This window comes from Eleutherodactylus coqui, chromosome 12 (assembly GCF_035609145.1).
Source record: "Eleutherodactylus coqui strain aEleCoq1 chromosome 12, aEleCoq1.hap1, whole genome shotgun sequence".
Lineage (NCBI taxonomy): Eukaryota > Metazoa > Chordata > Amphibia > Anura > Eleutherodactylidae > Eleutherodactylus > Eleutherodactylus coqui.
In genome coordinates, this window is record NC_089848.1 from 67,769,434 (window position 1) to 67,796,414 (window position 26,981).

Below are 26,981 nucleotides of genomic sequence, written 5' to 3' on the forward strand. Positions count from 1 at the left end.
ACCTCACCTCTATGTGTATATACTGAGGAGAATTTAACACTCCTCTATGTGCATATACTGAGGAGAATCTACCTCACCTCTATGTGTATATACTGAGGAGAATCTACCTAATCTCTATGTGTATATACTGAGGAGAATCTACCTCACCTCTATGTGTATATACTGAGGAGAATTTAACACTCCTCTATGTGCATATACTGAGGAGAATCTACCTCACCTCTATGTGTATATGCTGAGCAGAATCTACCTAATCTCTATGTGTATATACTGAGGAGAATCTACCTCACCTCTAGGTGTATATACTGAGGAGAATCTACCTAAGCTCTATGTGTATATACTGAAGAGAATCTACCTCACCTCTATGGGTATATACTGAGCAGAATCTACCTAATCTCTATGTGTATATACTGAGCAGAATCTACCTAAGCTCTATGTGTATATACTGAGGAGAATTTAACACTCCTCTATGTGCATATACTGAGGAGAATCTACCTCACCTCTATGTGTATATACTAGGGAGAATCTACCTCACCTCTATGTGTATATGCTGAGCAGAATCTACCTAATCTCTATGTGTATATACTGAGGAGAATCTACCTCACCTCTATGTGTATATACTGAAGAGAATCTACCTCACCTCTATGTGAATATACTGAAAAAAATCTACCTCACCTCTATGTGTATATACTGAGCAGAATCTACCTCACCTCTATCTGTATATACTGAGCAGAATCTACCTCACCTGTATGTGTATATACTTAGGAGAATCTAACGCTCCTCTATGTGTATATACTGAGGAGAATCTAATGCTCCTTTATGTGTATATACTAAGGAGAATCTAACTGACCTCTGTGTGCATATACTGAGAAGAATCTACCTCACCTCTATGTGTATATACTGAGAAGAATCTACCTCTCCTCCATGTGTATATACTAAGGAGAATCTACCTCACCTCTATGTGTATATACTGAGGAGAATCTACCTCACCCCTAAGTGTATATGCTGAGCAGAATCTACCTCACCTCTGTGTGTATATAGTGAGGAAAATCTAAGCGACCTATGTGTATATACTGAAAGGCTGTGAAGAACATAAGGAAGCAGCCATGGACTGCAGGGATGGAGCATGCCTTTAAGGCTAAAATGGGGCTGCAACTTCCAGTCTGGGGTTAAATTTTAATAAAAATGGGCGTTACGTTTAAGGGTAAAAAGTGAGGAGAGTGGGAGGGGTGGCACATTCTACAGTGGGACATCGGTACATGCAGTCTGAGCAGAATCTAGCACTCCTCTATATGTATACATATTTTATTCCTTGTTTCTTCTAAAGTAACCTTGACTCCATAAAATTTTCCGTGCAAACAAACCGTAAACACCTGTACCAAAATAACTTCGGTGACGCCGGGTATGTCAGCTAGTGTGACAATATGCTTGTGTGAAAGTGGCCTAAAAGTGTGCAGAGATACCTTTATTGACAAGGAAAATGGTTACACCTATAATATCCTGTAAAACTTCAATATTGAAGTTTTACAGGATATTATACATGTGATCAGACGATTGCTAGTTTAAGTCCCCTATGGGAACTAGAAAATAAGAAAGTAACGATAAGATTACACATTTTTTAGAATTATTGGTAAATAAAAAAAAAATATTATAAGTTCAAAAAGAAATCTCAGTTACATAACAAATTGGTATCAAGGCATTCATAAAAGTCCAGGTTTTTAAACGTATTATTTATTATTCGCATAATTAATTCCACATGATGAATGTGATCAGAAAAAATAATACACAATGGTCCCACCATCTCCAAGAAAAAAAAAAGAATAAAAAGTAGTCAAAAAGTTTTTTGTACCCCAGCAATAGAAACTGCAGCTCGCTCGGCAACACAAAAGCCTTCACACTAGCCCATCAATGCAAAAAAAAAGGTCACTTTAGGACACCTACGGTACGGTGTGATAGGTATATCACTAGTCGATTTTCTCACCTGATAATGTCCTTTTAATAGGCTGCTCCAGACAGTGGAGTGCTGTGGGGCACTTGGAGCCAGAACTGAGAGCCCCTCACCTCCACCACCTTGACAGAGGTCAAAAATATTGGCAGAGAGCAATTTTAAAAAAATGATTTTTTAAAGTAGTATAACATTAAAAAACTATATCAATCTGGTATCACCATAATTATAATGACCCACAGATTAATGATAACATGATGTCATCATTTTAACAGAAACGTAAATGCCATAAAAATTAATAGCCCCCTTTAAAGTTGTGACATAGTTATTTTCCATTTAAGCCCAATTAGAAATTTATTACAGTTTTCCAATACATTATATGATATGTTAAATGGGACCGTTGAGAAGCACAATTTGTTTCCTGCAAATAAACAAGCCCTCATGTAGAGATGTCATGGGGAAAGTAAAAGTGGAGAGGAAAAATGAAAATGAGAAAATGAAAAAGGGCTGTGGCAGGAAGAGGTTAAACTTAAATGTCTTATATTCATTGTATTTGTTTTTTACATCTTAGCAACTTTGTACCCAAGATTCAATGTGACACTAATATTAGAAGCCTGTTTATAGTCCTCAGAGGGAAAGCTTCAGACCTTTAGCCAATGGATCCCCAGAAACAGCCTGCTGATAACTAGCTGGAATGGCAGCCCCAAACCTACAGAGAGAAGGAGGGTATCATTTCTTTACAATGCTTACTGTCTCAACTGTACATTTCTTCTTTTTCAAAGAAGCAGTCGAGGAAATGCTATTTTTTTGGACATCTAACGCTTAGGCAATAACTATTTTCTAGCAGTGTAATGTTTTTCATCCCAGCTCAATTCCATTCATCCTGGGTTATGTGATCTTAGTTGATTTGTTCAGAGTCTATGCCTGGTTTAGACACAATGATTATTGCTCAAAGATGTCTTTTGAGCGACTTTTGAGCAATAATCGTTGTGTGTATTTACAGGGCAAGGTGATCACTCAAACGGCAGTTTTGAGCAATCACTTTGCGCTCTGAGCGGGGTATGCCGAAGACGAGCGCTTGTCTCCTGCATCCAGCTGTTCTCCTCTCGGAGCGCTCAGCTGTTATCTAGTTGAGCGCTCCAAGCAGGGTATGCAGAAGACAAGCGGGGCCGTTTGATCAGCGCTGAGCCAATCAGGGGGCAGGTCTGACTCACACCCCCTTCACACCCACTGCAGGCCGGCCGCGCGGAACTCCGGCTGCCGGGAGCAGGTAAGTATATATATATTCTTTATTTTAACACTTTTCTGGATGAATTGCAGGGAAGGGCTTATATATTTAAGCCCTTCCTGACAATTCATCCCACACTCGCCCGCAGCGCATTGCTTTCAATGGAGCGGGCTGTATTGCCGCTCCATTGAATGCAATGTGCTGGACAGCTCCGGCCCGTTTCTAATGAAACGCGGCTAGGAGCAGATTTTCGGGCACCGGTCACGCGATTTGCGGATGCGCATCCGTCATGCGATCCGCAAATCGCGCGAAAAAAACGCCCGTCCGACTAAGGCCTTAGTAGGAAAAATGTTTTTAATTCGCACTCACATGAAACACACATTTACATGTGAGTGATTTTTTTTTTTTTTAACCCGTAAGGAATTATGGGTGATTCACAAACAGAATTGTCCAAAAATAGGACATACAGCGTTTTTTCAATCTTGGAGCAACAGTCCGAGAGAAAAATCGATCATGAGAAACTCTCCCATGTGAATGCACCCTTTCCCTAAACCTGTAAAAGGATGGAAAGCTGTGCTGATCATGTTCTGTTGACACTAGTAGACAGCGCATTTAGTATATCAAAGCTTTTTATTCCAATGTCTTATATGCCTATGTTAGTTGCACAGGTCAGGTTTTCAGCCTCTGGATGTCAGTTTCCATTTCCAACCCCTGGCCTTGGGGTTTTTTGCCTTCCTCTGGATCAACACAGTAGGATAGACAGGCTGGACTAGATGGACAATGTCTTCATTCGGCCTTACATACTATGTTACTATGTTACTATGTTACTATTTGCCGACAGCTGATACTTTGGTCATGTAGTGTTACCTGTGGTGTATAGGGAGTCCAAAGATAGACATATGTCCGGGTAATTGCAAGGCATATATAATAAATATACTTAGATTTTGAAGTCTGTTTTTTTGCCTAACATACATTACTTAATATATATCGCAATATAACTACTTTTACTATACCACATAGTGAATACATGTGAAATACAGAATATTGTTTGTGTTGCACAACATCAGCTTGACTCCCCACTTACTGTAAGTGGGCTACATCGGTTGATAATGATTTTATTGCAGGAAAGAACTTCACTTTGGCCATTTCCCTATAGTGCAATCGATTATATTTCCTGATGTTATTGTGTTGTGCTGCACAGCACAAGCTGTGGTCACAAGACCATTTTGTGAAAGTCCTCAATTCAGTGATAGTATACTTTCAGTGTATGTATATATACCATGTTTCCCCAAAAATAAGACCCTATCTTATATTAATGTTTGCCACGAAAGAGGCGCTAGGTCTTATTTTCGGGATATGTCTTATACTTACCTAGCAGGCTCAGTCCAGGTCCCTCTCGCTGCCCTCCAGAGCTCCAACTCGCTTCTTGTAGTCCTCAGCCTCCCACAGAAGATCAATTTCTGGTTACAGGATTCATAAATCCCGCCTCCAGAAAGCGATGGCTCTGATTGGTTCTCAAGCGCTGCTCAGCCAATCAATGCAGTGCTCAATGAATGAATGCAATGACTGTGATTGGTTCATCGAGCACTGCTTTGATTGGCTGAGCAATGGTTCAAGAACCAATCACAGCCATCGCATTGTGGAGGCGGGATTAATGAATTGGCTGAGCCGCGGCATTGATTGGCCAATTCATAAATCCTGCCTCCACAACGCGATAGCTGTGATTAGTTCTTTGACTGCTGCTCAGCCAATCAATGCAGCACTCAATAAACCATTCCTAGCCACCACCTTGGTTCATCAAGCGCTGCATTAATTGGCTGAGCAGTGTTCGAGAACCAATCAGAGCTATGGCTTCCTGGAAGTGGGATTTATGAATCCTGTGAGCAGGAAGTGATCTTCTGTGGGTGTCCGAGGGCTGCAAGACGGAGAGCAGCGGGAGGGACCTGTATTGAGCCTACTATGTAATGTATTCCTCTTTTTTTTTTTTGCAGCTAGGGCTTATTTTCAAGATAGGGCTTATATTTCCAGCCTCCTCGAAAATTGTGAAAAATCAGGGTAAAGCTTATTTTCAAGGGAGGGCTTTTTTCAGGAAACAGGGTACACATGCACATACACACACATACACACACGCACAAAATGCTGTTATCAGGTTGATGGTCGCACTGGTCCCTTCCCCTATTTCTCATTTGAAATGCTCAGACCTATTGGCACAACCTGAAGCTGATGGGCCTGAATGGAAAATATGTAGCAGGGCCCCCAAGCTATTACATGACATTTATATCATTGTCTGCTATGGGGCAGTAGGGACTTTTGTACCACCTCAGGCACCAGGTCCAGAGTGCAACCTCAACTTCTGCATCCTATAGAGTTACACCCTTGCCAAAGCATGAGAAATAGATCACAACAGTGATCGTCGGCTGTGACAGACTAACTGCTGGGGGCAGTGGAAGTTTTAAAAAAATAGTCCACAGGGCCTGAAGTTGAGGACTGGTAAATAGACAAGTGGAGAAAGAAGTCTCCCTGCAAGTGAAGAGCAGAGTTACTTAGAGACCAAAAGGGTTTCCAGGCAAATAGTATAGATGATCTATCCTCAAAATAGGTTATAAATAATTGATCGGCTGGGGTCTGCTTCCCAGGACCCCGGATGATCAGCTGTTTAGATACCTGCTATCAACACCACAACATAAAGGGGTATGGAGGGGAAGCAGTGAGCTCTGCCCTATGTGCAGTGGCCAGCACTCATAATTGCAGACACAGTTTCCATTAAAATCAATGAGAGCTGACACTGCACTTATGAGCACCGGACGCTATACAGGGGTTGGACCTATCTGCTTCTGCTTCATACACTGTGTGTTGTGGCACTGATGGAAGGCACCCTGATCAAGCTGATTGGCCGGGATCCTGGCTGATAGACTCCAGCTTAACAACTATTGATGACCTATAGACCCGAGAATAGTCTTCAGTAGCATTTGTCTGGAAAACCTACTTTAACCCATAAATAGACTGCAGTAGCATCAGGATGCTGCAATCCCTACAGATATTGAACCGAGAGAGTTCAAGCCACCATCACCACTACAGCGAAGTATTGTACTCACAGCAGTTGTTCTAAAGACTATATTTGTTCTACAATGTTGTAAGATTGTATCTAAATTGTGTAACTGCCAATACTGTGATTGAAACTTGCTTAACATTATACTTAAAGGGGTTGTCTCGCGAAATCAAGTGGGGGTATACACTTCCGTATGGCCATATTAATGCACTTTGTAATATACATCGTGCATTAAATATGAGCCATACAGAAGTTATTCACTTACCTGCTCCGTTGCTAGCGTCCTCGTCTCCATGGTTCCGTCTAAATTCGCTGGCAGCTTGCTTTTTTAGACGCTCTTGCGCGGTCCGGTCTTCTCCTCTCAGCACGAGCCGCTTCAGTGTGCTCGCCGCTACAGCTCTTCTGCGCATGCGCAGACGAGCTGTCACTGCTCGGGAGCGCGCTGGAGCGGCCATTCTGTACCATCCTCTCTTAGAGGAAGGTGCAGAGCCGCACAGCTGTCCCGCCGTCCTGCCGCCCAGGTAAGTGATGGGCCGGGGGGGCTGTCGCTGTGCCGGGGGGGGGGGGGGCTGTCGCTGTGCCGGGGAGGGGGCTGTCGCTGTGCCGGGGGGGGCTGTCGCTGTGCCGGGGGGGGCTGTCGCTGTGCCGGGGGGGGCTGTCGCTGTGCCGGGGGGGGGCTGCCGCTGTGCCGGGGGGGGGGGGCTGTCGCTGTGCCGGGGGGGGGGGGCTGCCGCTGTGCCGGGGGGGGGGGGCTGCCGCTGCGCCGGTTGCCTGCTGCCTAGCAGTGGGTGACTGTGTGCCGTGGTCGGCCGCGTTCAATCCAGGGGTCCGGTCGGCGGCTGCGGGGCATCTGGTTCTCAGGGAGACACAGCTGGTAGTGTCTCGGGAGCGCGCACGTCGGGCTACAGCAAGCGATGGGAAAAGAGCCGGCGGCCATCTTGGGAAAATTTTTATAAGTTGCTGAAACGCTGGAACTGTAAGTACAAACCAGCTAGAAAAGTCATTTACAGGGGGGCTTAGTAATGTATGCTTAATTAGGGGGACTGGGCAAAAAAAAAATTCACTGCTTCCTCGAGACAACCCCTTTAAGGAATCTCTACATTCACATGCAATACCTGCCTGCAAATACTGTTTTGCAATTAATTTGTGTATAGCCAACTCCCTCATTTGGTACTGTGTACTATCTATCTATCTATCTATCTATCTCATATCTATCTATCTATCTATCTATCTATCTATCTATCTATCTATCTATCTATCTATCTATCTATCTATCTCATATGTATCTATCTCTCTATCTCATATCTATCTATCTATCTATCTAACCATCATGCACAGCTTGCAAGTGATTTCAGCTAAAGCACAGAACACTCAATTTGTAAAATTATATACCCTGTTTTCACGAAAATAAGACCTACCCCGAAAAAAGCCCTACCCTGATTTTTTTGGGGGGAGGATTGAAATATAAGCCCTACCCTGAAAATAAGCCCTAGCTGCAATTACATTAAAAAAAGAGCAATACATTACCCAGCAAGCTCAGTCCGAGTCCCTCCTGCTGCTCTCTAGAGCTCCAGCATACTTCTTGCAATCTTTTGCCACCCACATAATATCACTTCCTGGTTATCGGATTTATAAATCCCACCTCTAGAAAGCAATGGCACTGATTGGTTCTCGAGCACTGCTTAGCCAATCAATGCAGTGCTTGATGAACCAATGTGATGGCTGTAAATGGTTCATCCAGTGCTGCATTCATTGGCTGAGCAGTGCTCGAGAACCAATCACAGCCATCGTGTTGTGGAGTCGGAATTTATGAATTGGCCAATCAATGCTGCGGCTCAGGGACATGGACTGAGCCTACTAGGTAAGGATAATAAGACATCCCCAGAAAATATGACCTAGTGCCTCTTTTTTGGGGCAAAAATTAATATAAGACAGGGTCTTATTTTTTAATGAAACACTATTAGAATTTTGAATTTACATGTGGATGTGCACATACTAAGGCGTTTTAATTGGATTATTGACGGTACACCTTGAATATTTCTGTTAAAACGACTATATCAGCGCACAAAGAAATGTGTCCATGAAGGAAAGCACTCAACCAAATCAATCACAATCTGTTGACTTGGATGAGCGCTGGCTTGACTAACTAGACCCATTGTCCTTGACATATTTCTCATTACATTAATGGCTCCCATTGCTATTTCTAATTGCACAGTATTGACCCTCTTCTTATATTAACTTACAGTACTTTACCCGTCTCCTCCTTATCTTCTACTGCTGCCTTCAGTTCTAAACAGTGGAGATACAATTCCCTTCTCTTCTGAGCCCTAACTAGCAAATAACCAGTATCTTGACTTACAGCCTTTTTGTACTCTAGACTGTACTTTTATATGTTCCTTTGTCATTCTCAACCTCATGCCAAAAAATCCCATTAGGCTCAGCAAAATCAATCACATATCTGATAGCAAAATCAATCACATATCTGATAGTAGAAGGTGGTAAGGACTCCAAATAGATCCAGATGCTTTGTGCTTCAAACCTACTGTCTGACGAGAGCCTTAAGAGCTATTCATGCATGGATATAGAGCATAGAGTAATAGTAACAACTAGTGGCTTGCTTTATATGGCATTTAAAAGACATAACTTTATATTACATTTAATTAAAGTTAAATTACCGATGCTTTTTTTGTGCACGCATCGGCATATTTTACTATACTTTTTACCCCCACAAGGCATGCTCATTTGCACGCAGCAAACAAAGATGCACCGATTACAATGGCTGATTAATTCCAGATGTGTTCTCTTTCCAACGGAATTACGGAGTGTTTCAAGCATCTCCTTGTGTATTGAGCATGCATTTGCGCACCTCCCCATTGACTTCTATGGGGACCTATGATGCGCAAATGTGCAGAAAAACGGAAAGTGAAATGTTCACGCAAAATATGGAAATGTGAATGAACCCATTGAAATCAATGGGTTATATAATCTGCATATTGCACGTGCAAATTTGCCCATGAACAGCTAATATGCACGCAAATACCCTCGTGTGAAGGCAGCCTTAGAGATACAGTACTTGTGTACACTTTTGTTAGGGCTGTCAGTTATACTTCTATGTCTCGGTTTCGTTTTTGAAGCAGAGCAATGGAATGAAAATGGAGATAAACATTTCTGTGGTTTTCCCCATTGATTACGATGAGTTAAAAAAAAAAGAAATGGAAATCAAATGGAAAGCTGTCAGACTTCTTCCATTCCATTAGGTTCCTTCTTTTTTAACTGAACACATAGCACTGCAGACTGTGCTGTTTGCACCATTGAAAAATGGAAACCAGCAAAACAGAAGTAAACTGAAAACTTTCCGTTCGCTTTCTGTTTTTTGATAACTTATTGTAATCAGCAAAAACATTTCTTTCCATTTGAATTCTGTATCTCCGCTCCAAAACAACGGAACAGACAGACAGAATTATAACTGACAGCCCTAACAGAAGTGTGAATGCACCCTACAAAACTTAGAGCTGATGTTGAGAGTCACTGCAAAGGGGACTAGTCTAGGACAATAGGTGGTGGTATACCAGGAAGTGATGGGCTTCAACACACCGCTAGTTCCCTACCTCCGTCTAACCACTTAGGGGCCACAGCTGCTACTGTCCATGGCATCTAAGGGGTTAAATCTGCTGAACTAAGAGTTAGGCCGCCTGCATACGAACATGTTTGCATTGCAGAATCCGGAGCATGTTTGCATTGCAGAATCTTCAGCAAATACCGTCCGTAGCATGCTATGGAAAATCACTTTTTCCTGCACAGAAACGGAAATCAATTGTGATTTTATGCTTGTAGAGGAAAAATTGCAGCATTCTCTATTTTAGTGCAGTGTCCACATGGACAGCTTCCATTGAAGTTAATGGAAGCAGTCCGACTCGCGGTCTGTCCGCAATTAACGTTGTGGAAAGGTTGCGGATTCCACGTCATCGCCTTGCAACGGCACAGGAAATTCTGTGCTGCGCATGTCCGACGGCAAGCTGTCAGGACCATATGCAGAACAGATAAAGAAGACAGGTACGTGGGGTTACTGGCTGGGCACAGGGGCGGATTCCACTGAGGGATCCCACATCCAGAATCCAACCCGGTCGTGTGCAGCCAGCCTTAAAGTAAGGTAATGACTGTATAATACAACCAGAACATATAGGTAATGGCATAGCTCTATTAATGTAAGTGTAATGTGAATGTACAGCATGGAGCGGGGGGGGGGAGGGGGCATTAAAGTGGTAGTTACTGTCAGGGAGGACTGCAGTATGTATAGAATTGTCTGATACTGATGGAGTGGTTGTTTTTGGCCTAGGCAATATAGCTCAGAGAGGCTTCATCTTCCAGAATATACCAAAAAATCTAATTATTAAGGATTAATATTTCATTTTATATTACTGTATACAGAAAAAAGGAGTAACCACTATTCGAAGTTGCTCAGAAATATGTTCGAGTAGCAATTCAAAAAGATAATCGCTCGTGATTCACTGAACTAGAGCAATTTTAAAGGGTTTTCCATAGACGGCGATTAAGAAGTGATATTTTGCAGTACAGTCTCAGTCTAGCATTAGCCTTACATTAGTTATAGGGTTCCAATTGTACTGACTATTAGTGATAATGATCCAAGGTGAAATTAAACTGGTGAGAAGCAAGCAAAAGTGCCCATACACATGATGAATGTCCACCAAACCTGGTGATTTCAACAGGACAGGTCAAACATCTAATGTGTATTTGGGTATACGGTAGATATTGGAGAAAAGACTAGCAACCACCAAATAGGTCTGGTAGTTTCTTAATCCCTCTCCCCATTGAGAACACACGCACAGAGCTAAGCGGTTGTGTGTATGGTGATGGGAAGCATAACAATCAGCCAAACGACCAGCTATAGTCACTTGCAACGGGAGTTGAGGCCCTTGTGGAAGGTAGAGACTGTTTACGGGGTCATTTACAGTATCTGTTTACAGCTTTTGTTGGTGTTGCAACTGACGGCAGTTTGTCTGACAGCTATCTAAAGTGTAAGACCAGAGTCCTGAACTTAATTCTATTGTAGCATGACCTAATAGAAATAGTGCACACAAGACATCCCAGAAATAGTGATGAACTGAAACACATTTGCAGATCTAAAAGTTTTTTTCAACATTCTACAAATCTTACGTGCACAGATAACATTTGGTGGTGGTGATTGCTGCCAAAGAGGGATCTACAGGTTAGTAAATTTAAAGGTTCACTTATTTTTTAGAGAGAGACAGATAACTATGAGATAGATAGATAGATAGATAGATAGATAGATAGATAGATAGATAGATAGATAGATAGATATGAGATAGATAGATAGATATGAGATAGATAGAGTGATACGAAATAGATAGATAGATTGATATGAAATAGATAGATATGAGATAGATAGATAGATAGATAGACAGATAGATATGAGATAGATAGATAGATAGAAAGATATGAGATAGATAGATAGATTGATATCAAATAGATAGATATGAGATAGATAGATAGATTGACAGATATGAGATAGATAGATAGATAGATATGAGATAGATAGATAGAAAGATATGTGATAGATTGATAGATATAAGATAGATAGATAGATATGAGATAGATAGATATGTGATAGATTGATAGATATGAGATAGATAGATATGAGATAGATAGATAGATAGATAGATAGATAGATATGAGATAGATAGGAGATAGATAGATAGATAGATTGATATGAAATAGATAGATATGAGATAGATATGAGATATATAGATAGATAGATATGAGATAGATAGATAGATAGATAGACAGAAAGATATGAGATAGATAGATATGAGATAGATAGATATGTGATAGATTGATATGAAATAGATAGATATGAGATAGATAGATAGATATGAGATAGATAGATAGATAGGAGATAGATAGATAGATTGATATGAAATAGATAGATATGAGATAGATAGATGGAGAGATAGATAGATAGATAGATAGATAGATAGATAGGAGATAGATAGATAGATTGATATGAAATAGATAGATATGAGATAGATAGATATGAGATAGATAGATAGATAGATAGATAGATAGATAGATATGAGATAGATAGATAGATATGAGATAGATAGAGTGATACGAAATAGATAGATAGATTGATATGAAATAGATAGATATGAGATAGATAGATAGATAGATAGACAGATAGATATGAGATAGATAGATAGATTGATATCAAATAGATAGATATGAGATAGATAGATAGATTGACAGATATGAGATAGATAGATAGATAGATATGAGATAGATAGATAGAAAGATATGTGATAGATTGATAGATATAAGATAGATAGATAGATATGAGATAGATAGATATGTGATAGATTGATAGATATGAGATAGATAGATATGAGATAGATAGATAGATAGATAGATATGAGATAGATAGGAGATAGATAGATAGATAGATTGATATGAAATAGATAGATATGAGATAGATATGAGATATATAGATAGATAGATATGAGATAGATAGATAGATAGATAGATAGATAGACAGAAAGATATGAGATAGATAGATATGAGATAGATAGATATGTGATAGATTGATATGAAATAGATAGATATGAGATAGATAGATAGATATGAGATAGATAGATAGATAGGAGATAGATAGATAGATTGATATGAAATAGATAGATATGAGATAGATAGATGGAGAGATAGATAGATAGATAGATAGGAGATAGATAGATAGATTGATATGAAATAGATAGATATGAGATAGATAGATAGATAGATATGAGATAGATAGATTTGAGATAGATATGAGATAGATACCCTGTTTCCCCGAAAATAAGACGCGTCTTATATTAATTTTTGCTCCCAATTATGCGCTACGTCTTATTTTCAGGGGGTGTCTTATTTCGCCGCGGCAAATCCATCTGTGGCTGCTGATCCCTCAATTGGCCAGCTTTGTGGACGAAATTTCTCAGAAATCTAGTCCACATGGGACTGCAAATCTGTCACGGCAAAGCTGGGAGAAGCCAGTGTTGGGGTGCGGATTCACCGGCCACAGAAATGGAAAAGCGTGCAGCCAGGTCGCTTTAAAACAAGCGGCTGCGTGCCGTGGGTTTTGAAGCAGCGCTTTCCCGGCGGAAATCTCGCTGTTTATCGCTGTGGCCAAACTTCGAGATTTCCACTGGGAATACGCTCTGTGAGAACCCAGCCTTAAGAATCACACACAGGTTGCCTGACTCACACACAGAGCCATAAAAAAAGGGCTGTAAAGTAACGTACCTGTCTGCAGACAGAAGTTCCTGTACCACTTGTAAGCAGGGATGGTATTGCAGCTTCCGGCCACCAGGGGGAGCTCATCACAGCAGACATGTACAGCAGGAACAGAACGTACAGTATGGACTTTTCCAGCCAGCAAGGGGAGCTCACAACAGCACACTTGTACAGCACAGCAGGGACAGGATAACAGCAGACTGTCTGCAGATCTACCTATACATCTGGAGGTAGGAGAGAACCGGGATGGCAGCAGGGGACAGGCCTCTTGACTTGCCTGCACACTTTACTATGCCTTACTATCGGGGGGTGCCTTATATTTCGGACTTCTGCAAATTTCAGGGGGTGCCTTATTTTCGGGGAAACACGGTAGATATGAGATAGATAGATAGATAGATAGATAGATAGATAGATAGATAGATATGAGATAGATAGATAGATAGATATGAGATAGATAGATAGATATGAGATAGCTAGATAGATAGATAAATAGATAGATATGAGATAGATAGATAGATATGAGATAGATAGATAGACAGATATGAGATAGATAGATAGATATGAGTAGATAGATAGATAGATATGAGATAGATAGATAGATAGATAGATAGATAGATAGATATGAGATAGATAGATAGATAGATACGAGATAGATAGATAGATAGATAGATATGAGATAGATAGATAGATAGATAGATAGATATGAGATAGATAGATAGATAGATATGAGATAGATAGATAGATATGAGATAGATAGATATGAGATAGATAGATATGAGATAGATAGATGGATATGAGATAGATAGATAGAAATTGTTCTTTCCATTTGTTTTTTGATGAGTTATCACATTTTTACTAATATTTTTAACCTTGTGTTTTTATATTCTTTATGAGGGATAGGACAATTTACAGTATCGGTAAAGATGAAAGGCGTTAGACAAGAAAGGCAAAGAGGTAGCATAACAGTAAAGTTACTGCTCCATCATGATCCCACATTGTAAATCACTCTGAGGTGGGGCAATGCCTTGACGGGTTGTAGGTGAGTACTTTACTCATTAAATGACACACTTCTATTTAAAACCGCGCCGCATTAATCTTACCGTCCAGATTCTTTTCAAAGCTTTTCTTCACTATTCACATGAACAACTAAAGGCAAATATTCCTCTTATATGAAGTCATCGTACAAATACACATCATTATCTACAGAAATGTTTAGATTCCTGCTGAAAATGTACACCGGATAAAAGAAAAAGTTCAGTCTTCTAAAATCTTTTCTACAATATTCACAAGGGACAAACAAAGGTCATCATAGCGCATCTCTCCATGTAAAAACAATGTCTGCGTCTCCATGCAGTTTTCTTTATATTATAGTATAATATACCATCATTTACTGTATGAGATATGATGCTTTCAACAATATATATATATATACCCTTTCTTAAATATCAAGATAATATATTTAACCCTAAATTAATACTTAAAGGGAACCTGTCCCTAGATTTGTTAAGATTAAATCATCCCCTTGCTAGGTAATACCTTTTTAAACATGCCCCTATCAAAAATGTCCATTTTACTATTATGTATCAGGAATGCTATATTTTCTTCTTAGGGAGAACACCTAGAAAGTGAGTGAGTCAGGAGACTTATAAGGCCATTCATGGGCCTCTGGGTCATATGCAAATAAGGGAGATGGAAAATACCTCTGTAGCTCCACCTATTGGAAGGCAGCATACCTGCAAGTACAAAATGAAGTTATAAAACAGCATGCAAATTGCTCGCCAGGAGTCATCTGGGCGGAGTCAGTGTAGTGAAGAGACATACAATCACATATATTCTGCTTTGATTAATGTTCTGCTCGACAGAGCTAGAGATGACATCGCACGTTCAGCGGGACGTCAGTCATGGCAGAATGGGCATGATTACATCCCATGATTGTGTGGCACTGCCCAGATGCCCAGAGCACATACAGCATACTTTGTGTTATAACTTCTTTTCATATGTAATACTAAAACTAATTATTTTACAAGGGGTGTTCAGACTTTTTTACAGTCATTGGAGTCCTGGAAGCTATGTTATGTAAAGCGGGTGTAAATGGGGTAAATGAAATACCTGTGGGTATGTCTAGTCTAGTGTCAATGTTAAACATGTTTTTGGATCTGAATTTGTGCAGCAGGGCAGACCGAACAATGAGTCCTATCATGTTCCTCTGCCATTCTTTCACTAGTAGTGTATACCTTGTACATACTTTATATCTTGCTTTGCTTGCTATTACATTGAGTGAATACACTACTTCCTTGACCCCTCTGTACCTTAAATGGATTTCTACCTCTACATTTATCTACCACACCACTTTTTCTGACTATGTATAAGTTTCTATTGCATTTTACTTTTTACTATCCCAGGTTGGCGTTAAAGAGGTAGTTACTGTCATGGAGGACTTCGGTATGTATAGAATTGTATGATACTGATGGAGCATTTTCTTTTCGCTTAGGCATTATAGCTCAGTGAGGCTTCAGCTTGAGGAATCCATCTAAATAAGTAGAGTCAAACTTTAGGACTTTTTTATTTTCCTCTTTGGGTACTGTATTGTCTACACAATTTTGACCCTGTTTGATGACTGCAAAGTTATGCATTGTTACCAGAAATAACTGTTCTTGGGATCCTTTTTGACAAGCTGATCTCTTGGTCCTGTGTAATGATCGCCGATCAACATGTAGATCGGTGCTTGTTTCATTTTCTTTTACATACGCTGAGAATTGGCTTATAGGGACAAGAGATAACTAGAACAATTGTTTATATCTATGGGCCAACTGTACCCCAAACTGTTCACATGGTAGATGTACTGCCGAGGGGAGATCAGGGAAAATGTACTGCCGATCAGTGGAGATCAGAGAAGATGCACTGCTGATCAGGGGAGATTAGGGAAGATGTACTGCCGATCAGGGAAGATCAGAGAAGATGTACTGCTAATCAGGGGAGATCAGACAAGATGTACTGCCGATCAGGGGAGATCAGACAAGATGTACTGCCGATCAGGGGAGATCAGACAAGATGTACTGCCGATCAGGGGAGATCAGACAAGATGTACTGCCAATCAGGGGAATCAGGGAGGATGTACTGCTGATCAGGGGAGATTAGGGAAGATGTAGTGCTGATTAGGGGAGATCAGGGAAGATATACTGCTAAGCAGGGAAAGTCAGGGAAGATATACTGCCAATCAGGTGAGATCAGACAAGATGTACTACCGATCAGGGGAGATCAGACAAGATGTACTGCCGATCAGGGGAGATCCGGGAAGATGTACTGCCAATCGGGGGGGAGATCCGGGAAGATGTACTGCCGAGCAGGGGAGATCCGGGAAGATGTACTGCCGAGCAGGGGAGATCAGGGAAGATGTAATGCCGAGCAGGAGAGATCAGGGGGGGAGATCATGTAATCCAAGACAAATAAAACATGCAACGTGTTTCAACGCTCTCTGGCGTCTTTTTCAAGCATGGAGAAATGAAGACTTATCACAAATATTAATACACAGATACATATTCTCATGTTAGTGATTGCTACCGGAAGGAGACGCTGCCGCTCCAGCCAGAATTCCGGTAGCGATCACTAACATGAGTATATGTATCTGTGTATTAATATTTGTGATAACTCTTCATTTCTCCATGCTTGAAAAAGACGCCAGAGAGCGTTGAAACACGCTGCATGTTTTATTTGTCTTGGATTAAATGGACTAATTTCCACCGTTAATGGTGACTTCCAAGTTGTTTGTTCCAAAGAGCGCAGAGAGCTTTTTTTGTTTTTTTTTCTGTGATGGGAAACTTTATTCTATGCCTCTGTGTATGAAGTTGGCATGAGCCACTTTGCGGCTCTACTGGGAATACTCTCTACTCTACTGTTTATATGAGCACAATTACAGGTGCCTTACTGTGGTTTTCCCTTTAGGCTGTACATTGTTGGCATAGAACCAATGTCGCCATCATCAAGTAACTGAAGTCAATCTTCACCACTGGACAAAGACAGGTTTTCCATATAAAACAGTATTGTATATCACAATATTGTGTCAGAGAGATTATAAGAAGAGAAGTACATTAGGTCACATAACAGCAAGGGGGAGAGTTGGGAATAAAAGACGCCCCATGAATGTTCATACTGACTAACAACAAATGCAACTTTCGTTTCTTAAGCATAAAGGGGAAAAAATGCTTGAATTTATTTAGTTGAAGGTTTCCTTTTACAGATATCCCGTCTCTTTAAAGAGCCACACAGTGGCAAAAAGACCTCGACCATTGCTCTTCCATATTTAACCCTTTCCAATCCAATTTCTATCCTGGTTTTCCCAGGGGGCTTACTCTTTTTCTGCTGTTATACAACGGCGCTATATGCTGGCTAAAGCCAGTACTGCATGAGGTCACACGTTGGATAGACTTTGACAGCAGAGAGGCTGGCAATATACAGAAAGAGAACCCCAATGGATGTCCTCCAACATCGGAGCTATACAGCCTTAAATCATAATGTCTTCAGAGGTCACGACAGTGGATTAGAAAGGGTTAAAGACATTCGGGTGCATCAGAGAGCACATAGACACCCGTCTGTGTACTGCCTAAGAGCTTAAACACATGGCCGTGTATTTGTCCCATTTTGCGGCCGTGAAATCACAACTGCAATACGGGACGAAACGAAAACATTGATTGCAACGGTTTCATTTTCACTATCGGGATTCTTGCACGTTGATACTATGCGTGAGAAAAGTCAGGACTTTCCCTATCTTTCTTGCACACAGTTTTTCCATATGTGAAAAATATAGGGCAAGACTTCCCGCTTTTTTTTTTTTTTTCAAACTCGCGCAATAGCCCATGGTCCGTAGCAGTGAGCATATTCGCACATGTGCCCATCTGTTTAAGCCCTAATATACAGGGACTCTGCACACTAACATACATTGGCATGTCCGATTTTTTTTTTCTTTAATTGGACAGGAATAGGACATGTTATGAGTTTCTTCATTCAAACCATTGCTAAAAACGTCTATGTTTATAACATAGTTTATAATGGGGTTGTCTGCTGTCAATGGATTAACACTGACAACATACAGCCCCAGATATGCTAGTGTGCTGCAGGCCTAACATAAATTGGGGTTTTTCTCTGTACAGTTTGTATACTACTAGGAAACGGATGTACAGTATTTTGTTCACATTTAGGCTCAATACAGGCTCTGAGTCATAATACAACTACCATATTAATCTATGGGACCATACTGTGCATCCATATGCCTACTTTTTCTTATTGGGGCCTACAGAATATGGGAAGAAGATGTAGTATGCTCCATTGGATGCCACAAAATGCAAGTATTTTTGTGCTACAAGGAGAGAATACTACCAATCTGGTGCCTTGTGTAGACACTATCTGGCGGCACTTGGAGTGTCTGTAACTCTACAGGACCCTATATAAGTCTCAGAGTACACGGCTGGGATGTACACATGTTTTTAGACTTGAAGAAAAGTTTGATTGTTTTCTACATTTGATGTAAACTGTATGGCTAACACATTGGATTTCCTATTCTGCTGTACCAGGAGTGCGATAAAGTATTTTAATTGCCGGTGAAGTCCACTGCTTTGTTTTTTTTTTCTTTATATTTCTTGGACAGATAGATGGTCCCCCGCTAAACTGTCCGGCCAACTAATATAATAGTTGTGCTGAGGATTCTATGCGTAAACTGCAAAAGCAAATACACCTAAAGGAGAATACGTGTTTTCTTCTCTGTATAGCCATACTATTGGAATGTGCTTTTGTACCTACCCATGATACTAAGGCTATGTTCACACCTGCGCTAGAAGTTTCGTTAACAATGTCTAAGAAAGATCTGACATGCACTTTCAGACAAAGCTACAGGGTCATAGCAGACCCTGATCAGCTCTTCCAGTGACTACTGTCACTACAGGGGATGTTTCTCTCTGTAACTGAGGCTCCCATAGAGCTACAGCGGGAAAGTGTCAAATACAAAAAACATGTGAATGTCCCCCAGAGGTCTAGTATGACGTCATAAGGGACATAAATGGTAAAAAAAATAATTACATAAATAACTAAAACAAAATTACAGAATAAAATAAAAATATATGCATAAAAAAGAAAATAACCCAAAGCCGACACCAACCAAAACTGTCACCGTATGTGCCCTGTAATCCAAAACCATACATATTATATATCAAAGCGTCCGAAACAAAATGAGGAACCCGTTCCCATACTTTATTTTACCATAAATATGCTAATTAAAAGAAAATAACTATAAATGTTTAAAAAAATCATTTTTTAAAATTGTTACCCCCAATAAAACTAAAAACGGGAAAAAAGTCAGTGAAAAAGATACTAAAAATATAGTCATATATGTCAGGGGGGAAAAAGCGCAGAAAAAATAATTTTGGCAGCTGAAGGAAAAATTATAGGGCAGTTAAATCACCACATGGGTAAAATCTCTAAAAAGTGTCTGGTCCTTAATAGAGATGAGCGACTATACTCACTAAGGTACATTGCTCGAGCGAGTAGTGCCTTAGCCGAGTATCTCCCCGCTCGTCTCTAAAGATTCGGGGGCCGGCGCGGGTGACAGGTGAGTTGCGGTGGGGAGTGGGGGGTAGAGAGGGAGAGATCTCCCCTCCGTTCCTCCCCGCTCTCCCCCGCTGCTCCCCACCGGCCCCCGAGTCTTTAGAGATGAGTGGGGAGATACTCGGCCAAGGCACTACTCACTCGAGTAATGTGCCTTAGCGAGTATACTCACTCATCTCTAGTCCTTAAGGTACAAAACAGCCTGTTGCTTAAATGGGCTTCAATGCATTCCAACCTCTTTTATAAAAAGTACAGATCTCATTGTTCACATTTACTCAAACCCACTGAAGCATAAAATGACTCACTTTAAGACAAAGTATCTACCTAGATCAATATTTCCCAACTCTAGTCCTCAAGGCACCCCAACAGGTCATGTTTTTAGGATATCCTATAGTAGGAACACCTGTGGCAATGTCTGAGACACCAACAATAATTATATCAGCTGTGCAATACTGAGGAAATCCAGACTACATGACCTGTTGGGGTGCCTCGAGGACTGGAGTTGGGAAACACCAATCTAGATATTCAGTAATGCTTTTGGAATACTGAATATTAATCTGTATAACCCACATTCATACATGCACTCATGGCATCTTTTCCTTGGGTCCTCCTACTTATAATTATGCAGTTCATAATCATGTGACTCAACATGGAACCTCAAGTCTAATCAAGAACTCTTCATCTATGTTAGTATACTTAATTAAGCTCTCTACTTTATGTCTTGACTCTATAATAAAGAACAGTCCCAAAATGTTGTATGACATATGTAACCAGACTCATAAACAGATGGTTTGCTACATATAAACTCTAACATATTGCCTCCTCATTCATTCCCTCACTTGTCTTATCTCACCCAGCAAACCACTCCTGACATTCAGTACTCTCAAACAAACTGCATTTAAATAGCAAATAGGTGAACTAAAAATATCTATGGATCTATTAGAATATCTATATATAGTTGGCAATCATATACATGGGAATCCCTCTGCATCAACTGACCCAAAAATGGAAGAATAATAGAATATTTAATGCATCTATCGAGCAGCGCTACTACAGTCAGACATTCTGTACACTATATGATACAATAAACAGTAAATGCACTCGCATGCCACAATACATGCCTAACTCTTACAGCAACAGTTACTACACAAGATGCAAAGGTTTCATTAAAAGGTACTAATTATGGCATTTAGTAATAAAAGTAATCATCATAAATAATGTTGATCCAAGTATTGCTTGTCTTTGTACTCATAGGCAATAAAAAAAACTACACTGTGGTAAGAGTTAATTACAAATATGAAGCAAAACTGTCATTAATAATAGTGAAAAGATAGTGAAATGACTAACGTACACACGCCCCGCTCCATACCGGAGAAGAGTCTCCCAGCTGTGGTGGTGGATCCGTCCTAGTCCTGACTCTGGCAAAAGTGACGGCTCCCACAGCCACACTGGATAAGCCTAGTCCTATCTCCAACACAGAGAGCACCAAGAGGCTTCCAATGATTTGGCTACTGGTGCACATGCTTCTCCAGTCATCATTCCTTTCAGATCAAGCAAGAAAGCCAAATATCAACCATCGACCTTCAGAGGAGCTTCTTCTTGGATTTTTCTGTTCTTATGCAAACTTTTCCTACGAGGCATTATTGATAAATGATGAATCACACTCCTTGTTAGAACGAAAGAAAAACTCCTTTAAACTTCAGTGTGATATTCTAAGTAATTGGGCAATCATCATAGCAGCGCTAGAGTCTTCGTTGTATGAGTAGCCACTGTTCAGAGTGCCGAAGCCTCCAGTTCACTCTACAGCTTTCCCTTCCGATATAGTTGCTGTCCAGAGTGCTGAACCTTCTAATTCATGCTATTGCTTTCCTTCCACGTTGAGCTGCTGTCCAGAGTGCTGAAACATCCACTTCCCTGAGTAGCTTATCCTTCACATTAGAAGCTCTTGTAGAGTTACCTTCGTTAAATCTCCTGTGGACTACATCTATCACATATAACCTACATTGGAGTCATTCCCAGTTTGTCTCTCGTGTCACTATTGCAGACTGAGGTTTTATGTAGCAGGCAGGGAGGGCTATTCCATTAGGTAAGATTAGGCACTGCCTAAGGCAGCATAAAGAGGTGGGTGTCTCCAGCAGTATGAGGAGACACAGGCAATTTAAAGAGCTGTTCCTCTTGGAATTGCAGAGCCTCTGTTTAGCAGCAGCAGGGGGCAGGAGATTTATCACCTCTGCCTTTATCATAGACATTCGCTGTGGAAAGAGAAAGTGTGCGGCTTCTGAGCGGCTGTATAAGTGCTAGCTTAGTAGATGGGATCTGATAGCAAACTGACTATAATGTATGTTCCTGGGAACACGCAGACATATGATGGATTCTGCATGGATTTGCTTCCTGAGTATATTGATCAGAAGAGCACATGGACGGTAGTTGATGACACAGCACAGAAAGCTGAAATACAGGGAGGTTTACAGAATCATAGTGCAGAATAGCCTGGCACCATAGCATGGAGTATTAAGTAAAGTAATGGTTGGAAATGTCATAAAAAATATATTAGACAACACTGTATGATAGGGAATAGCACAAATAGCAACTTCCTAATATTACTCATATTTCGCCTAGGCTTCTGGTACAATGCAGTGAGATACATTTTAGTGTTTACTATTGTTGAAGTGATATGATAATCTACGTAACTGCCTGGAATTTTTTGTTCCCACTGTTGCCAATTGCTTAGTAGATTGCATTCTAGGTCTAGGATATAGGTTAATTTGCTGTTTTTATTCTTGATAGGTCTGCATGGCAACTATTAGGAATTTAAGAAAACTTACCCAAAAAACCCTATCCAGCATGTGGTAAAACTAAGTGTATCTCATAGTAACATTATGGCTTCTTTCATACTCTACTTTGGCTGGTTGCGGCTCCCAGAAGCCTCTTGCCCTGCATCTTCTCTGCAGCAGACATGCTGCTTCTGCCTATAGGGTGCATGTATGTACTCAGCCTTCCTCTTAAAGAGCCAGTGCACGCATCCAATTTTTCTGTCCCCAGCCTATTCTGGCTCTTCCTGGGTTATTTAAGGCACCGTTTCCATCCAGGTCATTTGTCACTGAACCAAGACTGCTCCTGTGGAAATGATGTGGGATTTCCCTGCAACAAAGACCTGATCCATCAAAAAGGGGTAAATATTAAAAAACCAGGAGACTCCCTTAAGCAGCTCTTGGGAGTTGCCCAAAGAAAAGTCAGTCCACGCCTGCTGTTTTACAATTCTGATAGAGTATGGAAATGCAATGTATGCAATTATCTAATATACAATATTCCTCTGTACATCATGTACATGAATCTTCTTTCCCTCTATATGCTACCCCTTTTTGTAATAGTACAACTACCGTTTGTTTTGAATACATGCGTTTTTGTATATTTTTTTGTTATGTTCTTCAGTTATCCAAACTTTATATTTTCCTAAACTATAATTATTCCTCAATATGCTGATAGTTGGACTATCAGGAAAGTACAGGGTGTGCTTTAAGGGGGTTATCCATTACACAAAATGCTAAATTAGTAGTGCAACCACACTTAGGGTGGCTTCACACAAGCGTGTTTTTTTGCATGCATATGCACGCACAAATACACGTGTCTATTACATCGAATGCATTCCCTGTGGTGTGTTCACATGTCCGTGCTTTACAGGCGTGTGCCTGTAAAAATAGGACATGCGTGCACCATAGGTAATGCACACATTGCCGGCGGCTCCATTGATGGCATTGGTCTGCCATCACCCCTAAATTGCTTTTCAGGGAAGAGCTTTAAAAACAACCATTTTAGTGTGAAAAAAAAAAAAATATACGTACCTGTCCGCCGCTGCCGTGTCTCCCGCGGGGATGAAGAACACATCTGCCACATGTGTGAATAAAGAATTCCCTGCTGCACCTGTCACATCTGTGATAGATGTGGTAAAGGAATTCTTCATCCCTGCGGGGAATAAAGAATTCCCTACCGCAGCTGTCACAGATGATAGCTGTGGTAGGGGATCCAGCTGCTGGCACCCCGTAATTGCTTTTTAGGGAAGGGCTTTAAATATAAGCCCTTCCCTGAAAAACAAGGCAAAGTAGTGTTAAAAATAATAAAAAAACACATATTCACCTTCCTTCAGCTGCCGGGGCTCAGCCGCGTCTTCTCTGTGCTGTCCCCGACTCTGCAATGCAGTTCTTTCAATCCCCACCTGCTGAAAGTGCTGCTTGTGATTGGCTGAGGCACTCAGCCAATCACAGGCAGCTCTCGCCTGCCATTCATTCAGCTGAAGGAAGGTGACTTTGTGGTTTTTATTATTTTTAACACTACTTTGCCTTGTATTTCAGGGAAGGGCTTATATTTAAAGCCCTTCCACAGTGCACCTTCCTCTCCACCTTGCACTTTTTTACTTTTCACCCTGGTCCTCCCATAGAAGAAATCTGCACCAAATCAGCTACGTGTGAACACACCCTAATACATATCAAAGTATTAACAACCACTTGTCCATGAGTGACTGAGTGAGTGAGTTACATGCTCTACCCCAGATCACATGAAGCTGACGTCATAACAGGTCGTTCATCCCAGTCACGATTTCATCTTAGCGTGCAGCTGAATCAGCGGAGCTCTGAGCTCTGACCCTGATTGGATGATGGTGACTTCATCACAGGTCCTTCAATATTTTGGCCAACTCCAACCGTCATCACAGGTCCTTCAGTGAGTTACATGTGATGATGTCATCCATGATATTATAGGTGGCGCATTGCACCACCAGAAACAATACTATACTATAAATAAATGCTATAAATAAAACTAATAACTAGTACACACCTATATATGAATGAATGTATATATGTATATATATATATATATATTGTAGTAGAGTGAGAGGTAAAGTGTGGGACGGACGGTACATATCGCAGAGACTACTAACATCTGTTAAACCCGGTCCGTCTCTCACTCCAGTACTCAGTTCCACCTGGCCCAGACAGGTGAGGTGCATAAAAGGGTGCAGGTTGCAGTGTGAAGGAGGTGTGTCCTGTGTGAGCAGTAGAGGCTCACAGGGAGTGCTGAGCTGGAGACACTGCACCACGCTGCTGGGAAGGTTTGCTTTACTTTGCCCTATTGGAGTTTACAAAGACTTTTGTGTTACTGTTGCTGAACTGCTTATTTAAAAGGACTTTCCTTGGATTTTATGTTATCTGGAGAATGCCAGTACTTTTTGTTTTGTTCATCAAGTCTGAATAAAGACAAGACGCTCAGCATTTGGTCGTGGCCTGGTGTGTTTCCCCCTGCATTGCTACAATATAGATAGATAGATAATCTTAGTATAGATTTGCACCAATACTCCACAGCAGTATTCATCCGTTCAATTGAAGTGTGCTGTGGGTCCGTGTGAAAATCTGCACCAAATGATGCAACATTTGATGTGGAACTTGACAATGGTTTTTGACCGGATTTTATGTGGGAATCACATTTATTTATGGAGAGGTAGGGGTTGTGACTTGGAATTCTGAGTGTTTCCACTTAAAGCACATGCTTGGCCGGGTCTATACACTTCTATGAGCTCTGTTGATTTCAATGGAGCCCAATGAGCATGCGCAGTAAGTGCACAGTGCAGCAGACAGTTCTGCTGTGCCTGCTCGGCTTTTTGTTTTATATAACACGGCCAAGTATGCGCAGTAAGAGGATGCGTTTCTAGTGTTTTATGAGGAAACACTCAAAATTGCAACACACAGAGCTGAGATCTGAGCATGCGCCAAGCTGAAGCAGTGCACAGTTTAGACCGGGGAAGGAGAGTTCCAATGCACAATCTCGACCTTTAAACAGGACTGCAGAGGGACGAAAACTTAATTCTATTTCTATTTCCTGCTTTTGACGCATGGGGGTGAAGGTCATTTCATAGCTCAAGAACGGTGCACTATTTTTATAAGGTGTACATTACAGAGTTGTTTAGTTTGTACATTGCAGTTTTATTAAAGGCATTTATGTTAATGGGAAAACCCCTTTAACATAAGATCGTAGCCTGACTATTACGAAAAAGGGTAGTACGGATGTGTCCTTCTTTACCTTTCCTCTGCATTTGAGATATCCCAAGATGAAAGGTGTGAGCTTTGAAGAAAATACATTATGTTGAGATACTCTGTCTGAAGATGTTTACTGTATATGTGGCCACCCCATGTTATGATGGGAGGTATTCTCGCCTGTTAATCGTACGGGCAAGAAAAGAGATGACTTGCCCTATCCTTCTCGCACATAGTTAATACTACGGATTTTAAATGGCCAGAATAAAACTCAATTCATCTGCAATTATGTAGTTGCACATGCACCCATGGTTTTTTGCCCTAAGGGTGGCTTTACATGGGCGTATGCATTTTTGCATGCACGACATAATTTTTTTTTCATGAGTATTAGCATATTTTTGTGCTCACGGGGCATGTTTTTTTTGCACATGAGACGCAACCACTAGAGATGAGCGAGCATGCTCGGATAAGGCAGCTACTCGAGCGAGCATCGCTCTTCTTGAGTAACTGCATTCTCGTCCAAGCAGGCTCAGGGGGGTAGCGAGGGTCAGCGGGAGGGAGAGTGAGAGAGATCTCCATTTTCATGCGGGTCTCCCACGGGGACGGCTCCCGCGGGCTTCTATTGAAGCCTATGGAAGCCGTCCGGATCGGCGGGAGACCTAAAATAGGAATTTAAAAGAATTTACCCATCCGGAGCGGGCGGGGAAGGTCTTCTCTTCCTCACGGCCGCATCTTTCTTGCTTTGGCTCGGCGGATGTGCCGCAGCCGTGACGAGTTCATCCGCCGGCCGAAAAAGAAGATCCGGCCGTGAGGAAGAGAAGACTTTCCCCGCCCGCTACGGAT

At 41.1% G+C, this 26,981-nt stretch overlaps 1 protein-coding gene across 1 annotated transcript in view; it reads right to left on the bottom strand.

Annotated features, from left to right (window-relative positions):
• The window catches only part of TMEM196 (transmembrane protein 196), a 57,489-nt gene extending 35,852 nt beyond the window's left edge, over positions 1-21,637 (bottom strand). Inside the window, exon 1 of the mRNA XM_066585228.1 lies at positions 21,467-21,637. Within this exon, the coding sequence (XP_066441325.1) occupies positions 21,467-21,637 (171 nt within the window). The remainder of the gene's footprint in view (positions 1-21,466) is intronic.
• Positions 21,638-26,981: the final 5,344 nt, after the last annotated feature.